The sequence below is a fragment of the Harpia harpyja genome, chromosome 9 (genome assembly GCF_026419915.1).
Source record: "Harpia harpyja isolate bHarHar1 chromosome 9, bHarHar1 primary haplotype, whole genome shotgun sequence".
Taxonomy (NCBI): domain Eukaryota; kingdom Metazoa; phylum Chordata; class Aves; order Accipitriformes; family Accipitridae; genus Harpia; species Harpia harpyja.
The window spans coordinates 34,809,598-34,824,991 of NC_068948.1; the positions used below are offsets into that span (position 1 = coordinate 34,809,598).

Genomic DNA, 15,394 nt, shown 5'->3' on the forward strand with positions numbered 1-15,394 from the left:
CTGCTGATTTGGTGCCACGCACTCTGGCCCGCCAACAATAGGTACCTAAGATGGAGCCGACTTCGGCTGTGTGCTTTGGAGGTGGCAGACACAGGGTGGGACCGTCACCCTCGGCAGAGACGGAGAAACAGCGTCACCTCAGCGGTGACTTTGGCCGACCGCATCTGTCAAGGGAGTTGGCCGTGCTTGACCGCGGGCTCCCTCGGTGCCATCGCTGGGCTCTTGGACATCTCAGAGCCACTTCCAGCAATGTCGGGGGCTCGCCTGAAGCAGCGCCCATCACAAGGACGTGCGCTGCTCCAGGCGGGAGAGGCGGAGAGGGGCGTCAGCACCTGATGCTCCCCCTCTCCTCCAGCCCAGGCACGGTGCTGGGGACACTGAGGTCCTGCATAAAGCCTTCACTATGCAACAGTCCCGCTGGCAGCCTGGCACTAGAGCAAACCCTACAATAACAAACCAGGGTGTGAGTCAGAGGCAAAAAACAACTCGGTAAGGAAACAGATTTCCGGCTCAGGCTGCCAAGGGGTTATTACTCTAAACAACAGGCAAAGCATTATTTCAACAGTGATGAGAGATGTTTTGACAGTGTCCTTTCAAAATGGAAAACAGGCTGATAGGTTCAGGAGAAAGGATACGGGTGAGGAGAGAAAGAAGCACCTTCCAAGAAGCTCTACAAGAAGCCAAGACCCCGTGGGAGGACAACGTGGGCTCCGATGCCCACGGCATCGGGTGGAGGAATCTCCTTTGCAGCCGGCTGAGCACGACTGCAGGTGTCACCTCCTGGAAGTCAGTGTAGGTCACCACCTCCCCCAGAAACACCGTCACCCCCCCGGGACGCTGGCCAAGAAGGAGGAAAATCGATACCTCGCCGCTTCCCCCAGCTGTGGGCAGAGCCAGGGCCACCACGCTCATTTACGTAAAAGCGAGTGTCCCCGACACACTGTGCAAGGCCCTTCGCTCAGCTTGAGGATGACTGTTATTGTATGGTAAAGAAATGTCAAAGAAACGGCCCGTTTGGTTTGATTAATGGTATTTGCTGAGGTTGCGCAGTTATGAAACAGATGCCTACAGGGAGCTCCAGCACGCTGCAGTTAAACCACAATACGGTTTTGTGTTGTTTTTTAATGTTCAATTGGTATTTAAAATGCAATAACTTTCTTAGCCAACCTAAATTAAAGCACTATTGGAGAGACATAAAGTGAAACCAATTGCTCAGATATGTCACTGGAATCGATCCATTCCCTTTTCCCAATTTAACACAGTCTGAAGTCTCTTCTCTGTTCACAGTGAAGTTTATCAAGGACTCTGAGATGCTGGGATAAAAAAAAAAAATCCCATCTAAGTTACTGGCATTATCTGCTGCTTCTTTGCAGCATTGCTTAACAAGTTTGAGAGGGAGAGCAGGGCTTCGTTGTGCCGGGAACTATTTATATCGCCTGTATGAAAACAGACCGCTCGCAATCAAGGCTTCAGCCAGTTGTCAGCAGAGGAACAGGGAGGCGAAACACCTCCGGGTGATTTATAGCACATGGAACAGAACAAGCAAGAAACTGCAGAGCAAGGAAACCAAGAGGAGTCACCCTGCTTTTATTTTTACCTTCCTTAGGTAGCACAGTAATAATTTTGTACTTGATAAAGTAGAAAATATATGAAAATCAGCCAAATTCCTCAATGCATTGGCTTCTTTAAGTCAATACATGAGCAGTTTCCTAGGGTGACCACTACTGATGCTGCAGACGTGAGAGGCAGATGCACCCGATGTGGGGCTGCGGATGCTGCCATGAATTCCTGTCTAGCCCAAGACAGGCGCAGCGGCATCGCACGGCTCCAGCTGACCGCCGCTTGCGGCTGGTGCGGTCCCTGGGTGCCACGTTACGGGCAGCAAGCTTTGCCTCATCCACCTCACTCTGAAGCTGCTCCTGGCCTCTTCCCACTGTGCTCAGCCACCCTGCAGCCTTGCGCAGGCAGGACAGGAAGGAAAATACTGACTACCATGCCTGGCTGGCTACCGATGGGGAAGATGAACAGGGGCACTGGGGACCAGCACGGGAAATGCTGCTTTTTGGGCAAAACAAGCTCAACCTGGGGTGCACAGCATGACTGCAGCTAGGGTAGAGGCTCCTGAGCAGCTGTAACCCACTGCCTCCTCTGCAACTGAAGGACGTGGTGAGATGAGGAAGGGACCAGACTGATTCCAAAGGCCAGGGCGGTCACAGACCCCGCAGGCTGCACTGCTCAGGCTCCAGGCAAATGTGAAAATAGAGAGGGCAGGAGAACTGGCAGAGACCCAGGCAAGCCCAGGAGAGCAGAGCAGGCTCCCATGCAGAGCTTGAGGGTACTCAAAGCCCAAGCTGCTGCAGAGGGAAACACACCTCCGGGTGCAGGAGGTGCACGAGCCCTGCACGAACCCAGCCAATGTGCTGCTAAAAACGATGGCTTCCCTTTTTGTCTTTTGCAATACTTTCCCTCTGAGGCCCTAAAACCCACTAACACTCAACCAGGACAACCCAGGCTTGCAAATGCCTCTGGTTCATCCAGGCAAACCGTGCTGGGTAATTAGCGGGATAGAGAAACCTCGCTCCTGCCCCTCAAAAAGGAGGATTTCACGAAGAAAATCCCTTCTCTGTGAGCCGGTAGCAGAGCAAGGTGATGGCCCATCCCAACAGAGTGGACGCCCCAAAAGCCCTGCCAAGGTCCCCCCGTCTCTGTGCCCGCTGCTACCCACCCAGCTCCGCGCTCTGCTGCGGGGCGGTCGCCTCCTCGTTGTTGGCTTCGTTCGCCATGGAGCGGGTGATGCGGCCTTTGCGCCTGCCCTGACTGTTGGCGGTTTTGCGACCTTTGGAGGTGACGGTTTCTTTCTCATCGTTGTCTTCCCCAGACGTGTCGTCATTCTTGTCCCTACAAAATCAGGGAGGGAAAAAAAAAAAATGTTGTTGGGTTGGTCGGAGTTTTAGGTCGAGCAATTATTTCTCTGCACGTGTTAGGGGATGGGGGGTTTTTTTGTTGGTCTTTTGGGGGGGCAGGTCTGCATTTATTTTGCACACGCAGGCTCTTTTCCTGGCTGGAAGCGAGCTGGATTGGCGGTGGGGTGATTTGTGGTGGGGTTTTCTTTCTGCAGCTGGCTGCAGCTCCACCACCAAGTGCGCGCAGAGACCTGACGGAGACAGGTTTAATACCAGACCATTCAAATTCATCCCTGCCTCCTCCTCATTTATCTTCCTGAAAGGGACCTGCTGGTAAATGTCTTCGCAGCCTAGATATAATGAAGCCAGATGTTCTTTTAAACCAAGTATTAAGCCCATTACAGATAGCTAGCGGTCTGCATGCCAACCTTTCCCCGCCACGGCTCTGATGCTCCCTGTTCGGTGTGAGGGAGGCAGAGCTGGCTGAAGCCCGTCGTCTGGGAGCGCTCACGTTGACATCAATAACGCTAAAGGTGAAGTGCCGCGCTTGGCTGCGCCCGGATTGCTCCTCTGACTCCCAGAGGCTTTCGCAACAACAAAACAAGCTGGAGGATCAGACGGGCTTTGTGGGTCAATTAGGTTTATATAAAAAAAAGCGTATCAGAATTGCTTTCCCAGCTTGGGAGCAGCAGGGAAGGGGAACGAGAAGAGCAGGCTCTGCCCTTCCTTCCCTACGGAGTGGGTGAGGTGGGTGCACATGGTCCTGCACAGGGTCAGGCAGCCCTGGACCACGCCATGTCCCACCACTGCATCCCACCACCACAGCCCCAGCCCGATGCCCAGCTCTCACTGGAGATGGAGGTGAGCCCGGCAAGGAGGGTTGTCCTTACTTTGTCAGTTCTTCTTTGTCGTTTTCTGTTTCCTGCTTGTCTTCCTCCTTCTCTCCCTCCTTCTCCTTTTCTTTCTCTTTTTCATCCTTCTCTTCTTGGCTGCTCCGGGGCATTTGCTGCTGCTGCTGCGAAACAAGGGACATAAAACAAAACAACCCCTCAATGCTGAGGCGGATACGTCGCAGCACCTGGGCCAACCTAAATAAACGCACTCAAACAATGCTGGGGGGCAAGCGGCCAAGAGGAAAAAGCGCTGCAGACAGAGGGTACAGGCAGGGCACTTACAGAGACCATGGGGGCTGAAAGCTTTCTGGGGAGATCAGAGGTAGTTTGGGATTAGGCATGGCAGCCACACTCCGGCTCCTGTTCCAGGCAGCGGAACAGCCCCGGCGGCTCCCCCGGGGTCAGTTGGCGCTGCAGGCAGCGAGCAGGGACCCGACACGGGGGAAGGCAGGGAAGTGAGAACAACCCCCCTGCCTCCTGCAGATGATGGCTTAGCAACATCAGTCGTGATATGCAGTCAGTGGGATGCATTTTGGTGGAGCAAGAAGGAGACGGGGACACCAGAGATGCCCCAAGGCTCAACATTACCAACACTGTGATCTTTTTCCCAAGCATCTAACGTGGCCCACAGGAAAAGTTTATGGCCCCGTATCACCGAGAAGGGAAGATACCCGACTCCCTGCCCGCTCTGTACCGCTTGGTACCCTCAGCGGAGGCCGTGCACCCAACCACCCCAATGGCCCTACTGTCGCTCTGACCAAAGTTGCCGCAGTACCCAGGGGAGGGACACAGGAATTATAATAGTTCTGGATTTTGTTTCAACAGCTGCAGGAAGGAGGATGCTGGGGAGGCCTGGTTCCTCTGACCTCCCTTCCCTCTGGCGACCAGCAAACGAGAGACATTTCATAGAGAAGTAGAAATTAGAGACGGAAATGATTTATTAAACTATCCCGCTCCTGGCTAATACAAGGCTGCTTGCTCCAGGAAACCCACCCGGGCTCGCCCGGCCCCTGCCCAAGCTGCAGGGCTTCCACCACCCCTCAGGAAAGGGTTCAGTGATGTAACAGGGGGGGAAATAGCCTTAAAGTGGATTTATCAGCAGAAAGTATGATCCCAGGTGGCCTGGTCTGGCCGGTACGCAGCCATTCAGCAAGTGCAGATGACGTGTCCCCGCGTCCCTCAAGCCAGCGGCACTGGCCTGTCCCTGATCCGCAGGAACTGGGAGTCTGCCTTGAACATGGCTGTCCCTGCAGCAGCGGTGCTGGGTGCGATCTAAACCCTCTGCCCCCACGGGCTGGTGCTAAAAGGCGAAGTGTGGAGCTGTCAAAACGGGCTTTGGAGCAGTTGAACAAAAAAGCTTCTGATTCCTTCAGGCCCCAGTTGAACACATGTTCTTAAAACACAGCTGCCGCCATCACTGAAACCCCACAGACTTTCAATTCCTCCTCGTGCCGGGAGGGAGGTGGCTGTGCCACCAGGACCCCTGCTCGGCAGCGCACGCATCACAAGCTCGACCAGCCGTGTGGCACCTCCACGCCGGCACACGTGCCGAATACACCCGTACCGCATCCACGCACCCCTCCAGCGCACTACTGGGAACAGCTCGGTGGGATGCAAGGTGGGGGGGATCTAAGGAAGGGGAGTTGGGGAAGGGTTGGGATGAGTACTTGGGGAACAGGCTGTTTCCTGCAGCAACTGGCCAAGGAACAGTGTCGTACCCGGCATGCCAGGCACTGCCCTCGCCAGCCCCCAAACCCATGGAGGAGTGGGGCAGGCAGCAAGTCTGCCGGGGCGGGGAAGCCTGTGCTGGTGGTGGAGGAGCAGGGGCATCTGTCACGTGCATTTCCCCAGCGCTACCCTGAACATTCTGGCTCCCTCCGAGTCATGCCGTGGAGCCGCAGAGAAACCCGAGCACGGGTTCAGCCCAGACAAGTACCCACGAGGTGAGGGCTGCGACCTCCGAGGGCTCAGCGGGGAGCAGGGCAGGCTCTGCCCCAGCCCTGGCCATCACCACCCTCCCACATTCCCTCCACCAAGCGCTTTGGCAAGGGAGGGGAGCCCAGATGAGTTTTGCCATATCTCTACCACCCCGTTGTGAATATTTTCTTTTGAGGGATGGGGAAAACCCTGCATCCTGGAGATCCCAGCTCCCTGGGGTGTAAACCCAGCTCTCTTCCAGCTGTAAACCCAGCCGCGACCGCACGGGTCCTTGCCCCAGCATCAGGCTGGCGCAGGCTCCCAAAAGAAGCTTCAGCATCATCTCATCTTGTCTCCACGCTCATTCAAACCAGAGGGCTGTCACCCTGAGCAGCCATCACAGCTCTTCCCCAGAGGAACAGGCTGGGATGGCGGCAATGCTAACGAGCTCCCTGTGCCAGCCTGCAAAAGCAGGGGTGGAAAGGCAGGGAGAGGCGTGAGCGGCTGCAGAAGCTCATACTGCAACACAGGCGCTTCCCCGGAGAGATGTCTGCCGAGCTCTGGCATGACAAGGATGGGCAAACCCCACCTGGCTTCAGTGGGCCACTGTGCATCCCTCTGGATGGTTTCCTTGAAACCTCCTGGAGGTTTCAAGCCCAGGCTGGTACAACATCAAATTAGGGCTTCTCCCACCGCAGAGGAGCATCTCGATCCAAGGATGCCCTCTAGTGATTGCCCTGCTCCGGCCACGGCACGGTGCCCGATGCCAGGGGTGAGAGCTGGGTGGGCGCAGCACCCTGCGCACAGTGGGACGGCATGGGATGGCTCTCACCTACCAGCCCCTCTCCCACTGGGCTGAAATGCGTAAATCGGGTAACATTGTCAGCATGAGGCCACGGCGGGAAAACTGTCCCCCACTCCACCCATGGCTGCGTTCATGCTTCGTCTGAAGAAGGCTCTGGCCAAATACTGCTTTGAACCCTGGCAAGCATGCAGTGACAGCCTATCTCCTGTGCTAGGGCATGGCTGCACGGTGGGCCACCCCCCAAACACCCTGGGAAGTATCTCCGGGGATGGCCGCATTCACAAATGCCACCTTACATCCCATCCCACCCGCGGGTACGTGCTGGGCTGGAGGCTGCAGGGCTGGTTGAAGCACCCAGAGCCCTGGGGAGGAGCGGGCACCCCAGCGTCCCAAACAAAACCATGGGAGAGCTCAGCTACAAGCAGCAGGTGAAGAAAGGAGATGGGACACCCTCCCGGGGACCAACCACGGCAGCCGCCTTGGCCCATCCACGCTTACATGCTCTACCCCAAACCTCAGACCAGTTGGCGTCGGAGACGGACCACGGCACGGCACAGCGCCGGGAAGTCACAGCCGGGAACCCGCGAGCCGGCCGGTCCCCCCCTCCCGGTGCACGGCTGCCCCCGCGGTGCGCGGGGAGGCTATTCTTAGCGCTGGACACAGACCAGCTCTGGATGATTCAAGGGACGGGACGCCATCCCAAAGCGTGACAGGCCAGGAAATGCTTCCCCAATTACCAGCTGATGTTTCGCTCTGATTCACACTGCCCCGGTTAGAGGTGGACCGGCAGGTGGGTCAGCTCTTAGCGGACACGCCAAAGGCCGGCACCAAAACTGCTGGGCTCCCGGCAAGCTCAAACCTCTCTCCACCTACCTACATCCCTGCACCCCCGGGAATGAGGCACCCCACCTCCCAGAGGCAAAGCAGGTACGTGCTCCCCACCTTGCACAAGAAGGTGAAGGGATGTGCCCAGGGCCAGGGAAGATGCCTGTGGCAGAGGGCAGGGCTGTCCCTCCCTCCCAGGTCGGACACTCTAACCGCTGGACCGCCCTTCCTCCTCAGCATTGCTGCTGCTTGTTTTTGCTGCCGACACATCCTGTTTATTTAAAAAGGCCCCAGGACAACATCGCACGCGGGACGTGTGAGCGAAAGACCGATCCTGCCCCGAGTCCACGGGGACAGGCGGGCCTCCTTCCCCGCACGCTCCTCGTGCTCCAGTGTGAGCTGCTCCGTAATTACAAACATCTGCTCACCTCTACCCCAATTTCCCACCGGCCCCGGAGCAGCTGGAGAGGAGCAGAGCGCTGCCAGCCCTCCCGGGAACAATGCGTGCACCACCAGCCACCCCCTCGCCGGGGCCCACGGACAGGCACACGTGCTCGCCCCAGCACCCAGCTCCCCTCCGGAGTGACACGGTTCGCCCTGCCCAGCCAGCTCCATCGGGCTGGCACGTCACAGGGATTTCAGCCACTCTAAAACTCCGGCTCCAAACGCGCTTTCGGGGGACGCCGGCTTCCAGGTAGGTCCCGAACACTGAAACACTGGCCCTGCTGAGAACCAACCAACTCGCTGCACGTCCCCGGCAGCAAGTCTGGCTGGGAGAAAGCCCCGGCGAAGAAGAGGTGCAGCTCCTCCCACTCTGTTTACTTCCTTTGCCGAGGCACTGCCTGCTTCTGGAAGCAGGACGGGAGGGCAGGAGGAGGTGGGGGAAGCAGCTCCCCACCTTCGCCCTCCCCAGCCCCTCTGGAGACGCCTGCCGCCTTGGCACAGAGGAGGTGAAACCAGCCAGAAACCCCTTCCCCGCCGGCAGCGTGTCCCCCACCTCCGAAGCACCCTGCTCGCACGCTCACCGTGAGCTCCGGACCCTCATCTCCCCCCAAAACACTCACCTCCCCGCTCCCCGGCTCCCGCGAGCGGCCGGTCCCCGAAAGCCCCATCGCCGGCTCCCGGCCCCTGCTCACCGCCCAGCCATCCGGGCGCGCTATGCCTTACATTCTCCGGCTCTGAAGGCTTCCTGACGATTTGCATAGTTAAGCCGTAAACTAACCACAACATTCCTCTTATGATTTTGCAATCTGCTGGAATAACTTGGTCGCTCTAAGTCGAGTCGATGAATCATCATCTATAAACCACAGCTCTCGTCACCGGGGCTCTCAGTGCTGGCTGCAGCCAGCGTGATTAATCCACCAGGATGCCAAGCTTAACCTACGGCGCAGGGCTATTTATTTTCCAAACTTGCAAACCTTCGGAAAACGACTGCTCCTGCCTTCCCCATCCCCTCCGCGGCAAGATGTGCCGGGCTGCGGCAGGGGACTGGGGCCCATGCCAGCGCCCCACGCAGAAACCTCCCTCGCTGCCTGCAGGGCATCCCGGCGTTATCCGCTGGACCATGCACCTTGCAACTGAGGCACCCACACCCTCTCCCTGTCCCCCCTCACTCCCTGCTCTGCAGCACCCTCAAAATATGCACCAAAACACCGCTGTTGCCAGTGTGGCTCAGTTCCCCAGCCCTGGCCCTGCTGGGGACAGGGACAGGTACAGCCACCATTTCACAGCAACCCTCCCGCGATATTTAGCTGAGCTCATCCTCGGGAGTCCCCTTCCTGCCCCAGGACCACCAGCTCTTGCCACCCCCAGCCACGCTGCTTGCTGGTGGACACGCTGGTGGGGAACTGGCTCAGGTCACAGTGACGGTGCTGTGCGAGAGCCCATCCCTGAACCCCGGAGCTGGCTGAGGGAGACGTCTCTCTCTTACGGCAGCTTTCGAGGGTGGATTGGCTACACAGGGATGCCGTTTGGCTGCCAGCAGGTGCATCACCTCCGCTGCTGTCATTACAGTGCCCTGGGCTCTTACAGAAGATGAACACACCACAGAAACCACCAACTCCTGTTTGCTCCTTAAATGAGGAGGGAGCAAACCACGACCGTCTACGCCCTCATGCAGAGGGAGCTGCACATGTCAGGCTGAGCTGCGAGGCAACTGGTTTTGGTGCTGCTCAAGCCCATCCCCAGGCACCACAGGCAACGAGCTCTAGGGTTTTTGCTCGAAGGCGGCTTTACAGCCCTTGCCACAGGCTTGCTGCAGCAGCACGGTGACGTGTGCCAACCTTCTCCCCACTGTCTCACACTGAATTCTGCCTCGACAGGGGCTTTGGAGGGAGCTGTACCCCACTGGTGCGAGCCCCATCCCCTCCAGCAGCCGGGAGCGCCTGCTCGGCTGTGCTGCCTCTCCCGCGTGCAGGGCGCTGGCTCCCCGCTTCTCCCATGGGTGATTTCAGATCAATGGCATTTATTATGTTCTCCGGGGGCACTTGGCTGCGGAGGAGGCTCAGGCCGAGGTCATTGCACGCAATCAGGGAGTTGCAAATTAAAACCAGCTCTAGATAAGCCAAAGACAAAAGGCTGACACTATGCTGGCCAGGAACACCTGGGGTTTGCTTTGCTGCTTCTCCAGGAGCCCCAGCACACCTGCGATGGCGCACGTACGTGCATGGGTGCCTGCTGGCACCACCCTGAATGTCCCATGGGGTTCAGTACCAGCACCTCGAGGCAGGATGCACTGTGCTCTCTGCGGCACGGCTGGCAAAACTCGGCACTTGGCTCCCACCCCTCTCCCCAGCTCTGTGGGACGCTGTGCAGGGCATCTCTGCCAGGAGCAGGGCTGGCACCACACCGCCGCGGCTCAGGAGCATCCTCTCTCTTCCAGCACCCACACCCATCCTTCCACCTGCTTTCAAACTCTCCCTCTGGCGGGTCACACCAACAAGAGCCAGGGCAGAGACTCCCCCATCGAGCACCCACAGCACCAGCCTCCTCTTTAGCCACCACGCTGCCCAGGCACCCGAGGTCTTCCCTGGAGCATCCTTCCCCGTTTGCCAATGTCGTAACAGAGGTAGAGGCGCCTGCCGCCGAGGTCTGATGCCACACGGCCGCTGCAAACAGCGCTTCCCGCATGTCCCTACCTGTCCCTTGGCTGCAGGCTGGATACAAAGCGCAGGGAGAATGGCTTAGAAATACATGTATGTATCATGTAGCTGACTCCCAGGGCCTGGAGCCTCTGATCCGATGGTCTGGAATGCCTCAGCCCTCACTGCCACCCACCACCGTGCAGCCTGGCTTCTCACGACCGCGCACAGCACCCTCCGCTCATGGGAGAAACCACAAAGCAAAACAAGCCGCTGCCAAAACAACAAGGAGAGGAAGAGGAATGTCTGCCGGCAACTTGGCTTTGATCGCTTGCATCCCGGGGCTGGGTTTGATGCTGTTGGCTGCGGAAGCAAGTCGAAAAATCAAAGGGCCAGGCTCAGATTTGATAAGGAGAATGATAGCGAGCATGGGGCTCACTCAGTTCGGCTCCGACCACGACGGCCTGGAGCTGTGCTGCTCCTCCGCCGGTAAACAACAAACTCTGCAAGACAGCAATCGTTACGTGGCAGAGACAGAAAACGCCAGGGCCATGCCCAATGTCCCAGGAGGCACTGAACGGGCCCTGCGCACGCTCGTCAGCGCAGCTCTCCGGCACCGCAGGCCACAAAACACAGCCGGTGCCAGCAGCAAAGAGCCGGCAGCCTCAGCTGGGCTGCCCCGCTGTGCCGCGGGAAAGCCCCATGCCATCTCCCAGGCTGCCAGTCCTGGGGGCGAGCAGCGTGCTGCAGACGAGGAGAGGGGCTGGCCGTGGGACTGCAGAGATGCTGGACCCTGCAGCATCACTCACCAGACCACGGCACGACCGCGTCTGGTGCACGCAACCAAGCGTGGGCTCATCTCGGGCAGCACTGGGAGCCTGTTGGGCACAGGAGCCTTTCGGGCAGGGGCCCCTGTGAGTCTCAGCACAGTCCAGCGGGCACCGACGCCTTCCGACTGCTCGCTCCTTGATCTCAGTGAAGCACAGAAGTGATTTTTACAGAACCCTGCTCACTTGGATCCCTCCTTAAACCACCGAGGGCTTTTCCATAAGAGGAAATGTTTCTTTTCTGGGTCGCTGCTTAGTTTTTTAAAAAGTGATTTGATTGCTCACGAAGGGAAAATGACCCGAGGGGAAGAGTGTGCAATGTTTGGAAGCAGTGGAGATGAGCCCCCACTCTGTCCCAGGCGGGGAACACGTGTTTTCTCTTCCCTGTGGTTTGCTTTACCCTGCTGCCCTCTGCTCACACCCCCCCCGGCCACATGCCGACCCCTCTCCGAGCCCTGCCAACAGAGGAAGGTGCCGGGTTGGCAGCTCGTGGGACACGGAGCAGCATCCATGCACGCCGCAGATGCACCGGGGGCAAAGCAAGCCCTATATCCTCTCGGAAGCAACTTTCACTGGGATTTTCAGCTGTGCCTGCTTTAGAAAGTAACTTAGCAATGATGCAACCTATTTCCTGTCCATTCTCAGTCAAATCCGGATCACAACAACAGACAAAACAACTCATCCCAAAATCCAACCACTTCTATCACTCTCTGTCCCGCTGGGAAGATGCTGCAGGTCCCCCACCAGGATCAGTAATGGTCAGCCTGGATCCCAAACCCCCATCCTGAGGAGTACTCACGTGGGTGCAGGTGTGGTGGAGCACTCGCCAGGAGGATTCATCGATCTGCTGCTGGAGAAACACGAGTCCAAACTCAGGGGCCAACCGGAACGAGGGGGTTCACGTCACTTAAGTGACTGTTTTATTATCGCTAACTGCAAACACAATCAAGCTCCATGGAAGAGCCTGGCTGCGGTAGCCAAAGGGTCCATCAGCAAGAGGTCCATCGGCAGCTCGTGCCGGTGCTACCCTGGAGGGAATCGGCTGCGCGTCCCTGCCTGCCGGTGCCTGTCCCTGCTCCGAGCCCACAGGTCTCCCTGTCGTCCCTGCACTGCCAGCAGCCCACGAGGCCACGTTGGAACCCAGGGACTAAGCAGCCATCCTCCTGCGGTAATGCATCCTTCGATTCTTTTCCCAAATATGGCCTCATCGCTCTCATTTAATCACCCCCAAAACTGCAGCTGGGATTTCAGGAATGCGAGTTTCCATTGTGTTTGCCCAATTACGCTGCCTAGAGGGGTGGCAGTGAGGAAAGCTGCAATGCCCTCGTAATGGGGGAATGGGCATGATGCACCTTATGGGACATACCTGGGGGGGGCAGGGTTTGGGAGCGACCAGAGCCCAGACTGAAAGAGCAGGTGTCAACGGAGGGTTACAGAACCGATATCAGCTCGAACATTGCCGTGTCTCACACCTCGCCCGCCTTCTCTGCACAGGCACCCCAATGCTCAACCTGACCTGTGACAGGGCAGTGACAGCCCCTGGGGTACAACCCTTTACCAGCCCCGACCGCACACTCCGTACTTGGCAATCTTGGCACCCCAGAGAGGGCAGGTGGATGTTCCCGTTTCAAGGCACGGAGGTGAATGTAGACCCTGGCAGAGAGCATTTAGCAAAGTACAGGACGGGCTGCAGACCCTGAGCCCTCGCCCATGATCCCCCCAGCACTGCTGTCAGGCTGCCCTGTGAGCCGGGAAGTGCCCGAGCTACACCGAGCTGTACGAAAAGCATGAGAGATGGGTGTTTTCCCAGAAACAACCATTTTTCCTGATGGAAACCAGTTTCTTTGCAAGTTGTATACCACCAGCCACTGAGCAGGACCTGTTGCCTCCAAACATACTCTAGCATGACCCTCTGTGCCCATGGGAAGCTTTCCATGAGGATGGTTTTGGACCACTTTTGAGGATTCTGGAAGTTAGCTGGTTTTGTCTGGATTTTTTTTTTTGTCTATGAGGAGATGTAGATTTAAAGAGCAAGAGCCTGCACTGAGCAGCACACACACGAGCACCCAAGGGACAAACGCTCTGCGAGACGTTTCTCCTCATAAGGCTGCACCTGAGCAGGACCAGGACCATGGGGTCTGGCCAGGTTTGACTACTTCTCATGGGTCCTGCAGCCTCAGCCTGGCTGGGCAGGTTTCCCCAGCCACCAGCAGTGCTGTCATACTGCAGACCTGTCTAGAAAATGAGCCAAATTCAATCCCTTTTGTGTCCCAGCAGCAAGCTGACCCGGCCCAGCCCACACATGATGGCAGGATGGGGCAGAGCCAAGGGACAGCACTGCAGCCAGGGGACAGGACAGCAAGCGTGGCCACCTCACAGCAACATCCCATCCGCAGAAGATGAACCCGCGCCCCAACACGACATCCCAGGCATCATTTCCAACCACACAAGCTGCTCCATTACAGACCGCCCCTGCCCGCTCCGCAGATAATTTCAGTACTCTTTAAAATACAGCACTCAAGTCAGCACAGGCTTAAATGCTTGTAGAATAATTTATTGGTATTTGTGGCAGCAGAGTTTACTGGCCACATCCAGGGCTGTTCCTGTATGATGTGCTGCATTATTAAACCAGGGTTTTATGACAAGTATCTTCCCGCGTCTGAAAGAGAAGTTGTCAAACCCTTTGTCACTAATGAGGAGCCACTCCCCAGACTGATGAAAATCAAATCCTTCCCAGAAATAAATATCATTCATCTCGTTAGCCGTTGTGGTTAACGGAGCGGGGGCACACGCACAATTTGCGGTGTAAGAGGCACTTTCCTGAGCTCCGGACCCCATCCTCACAGAGGGAGGAGAGGTGACGGCATGGCATGACTGGTCAGCGGCGGGTGCTCTGCCCCCGCACTGGGGATGGGGGGCACGGAGACCCGGAGCCATGGGCAGGAAGCACCCGTCTGGCAGCCCGAGCCCTGCCAGCCCCGCCAGCTGGGACGGCGCTTCCGCGAAAAAAGTAGATGGGTTGTTTATAAAAATCCAGGCTGGGGCTGTTTATCCGTGCCGGCGAGGGGAATGGTTTGCGTTTGGGGAGGGCGGGACAGCCGGCGGGACGGATAATTCGATTTGGGTTTTGGCAGGGGGCAGGGAAGAGGGTGGGCCTGGGAAAGGCCGTCGGCCCTGGCAGGGGACCACACCAGCTGCCCGGCCAGGTCACACCGTGGGCCCCCGCCCCGCCGGCATGGCTCTGGCATGGCTCTCCGGCGGAGGAAGGGGGGGTCTGGGCAGCTCCGGTCCCCCCGGGTGCCATGGAGCGAGTCCTCGAAAGCGTCAGTGCTGACACACGGGGCCCTTTTGCCGGGGAATACGTGAGCACCGCCTGACAGCAGCGCCGAGGGGGACCGGTATGACGGCACGTCCTGTGGGCCGCGTCCGTCCACCGCGGCAGCGCATGACTTCATCCACCTCTGAGTCATCCCCAGGGCGGGCAGGCGGCTCCTCCAGCCGCCCATCGCCGCTGCCGACCGACCCGCCGCCGGCGAGAGCATTGGCAGCTTTGCCTGGCGGGACGGCTGCCCGCCTCCCCATCCCCGCACCGCGTGGGAGCCCCACGGCTTCTCCCCCCGGGAATTCACCGGCACCACCGTAGGAAGCATAACCAGCATGCTGTGGCCGCTCCACTGCCACGTGGGCAACGCTACTCCAAAATCAAAGCAAATTTATTCTGGAATAAAGCCCCTGCACCTCCGCATGGAATAATTATGTTGAAATAGAGTCACTTTTCTTCCAGCACGGTTTCAGCCCAACGCTTGCGCTACCACAGCCCGGCTGAACAGCTTGCCCAAAGAGCGAAGCACACGGCGCTAATGGCCTAGCTTTAATTTTGGGGCCCCCCGCTACAAAATTAGGGGTGTTCGCAGGGAGATGCTCTTTGAAATACTCTTAAGAGTGACTGTGACAGCACCCCAGGCGACACATCCGCGCAAGGTCCTCTCATTACAAGCTCATGCAAATTTATGCTTATTACCATACATTGAATATTGGATCAGATCGGTTTACCATGACTCAAACTTTTTTCTTTTTTTTTTTTTTCTTTTTTTTCAATGAGAAATTACACGCTTGGAAGATATTCCTCTTCCCATTGATTCCC

At 57.7% G+C, this 15,394-nt stretch overlaps 1 protein-coding gene across 19 annotated transcripts in view; it reads right to left on the bottom strand.

Moving 5' to 3' along the window:
- Positions 1–15,394, bottom strand: part of NCOR2 (nuclear receptor corepressor 2) — a 260,465-nt gene that overhangs the window by 64,286 nt on the left and 180,785 nt on the right. For 15 of the 19 annotated variants that reach the window (XM_052798068.1, XM_052798067.1, XM_052798062.1 and 12 more), the window contains 2 exons: positions 3,794–3,918; positions 2,726–2,898 (listed from right to left, as the gene is read on the bottom strand). In XM_052798068.1, the coding sequence (XP_052654028.1) occupies positions 2,726–2,898; positions 3,794–3,918 (298 nt within the window). Of the gene's footprint in view, positions 1–2,725; positions 2,899–3,793; positions 3,919–8,407; positions 8,497–15,394 lie in introns of those variants that run through there. The other 4 variants (XM_052798060.1, XM_052798065.1, XM_052798070.1 and 1 more) reach the window with 3 other exon arrangements.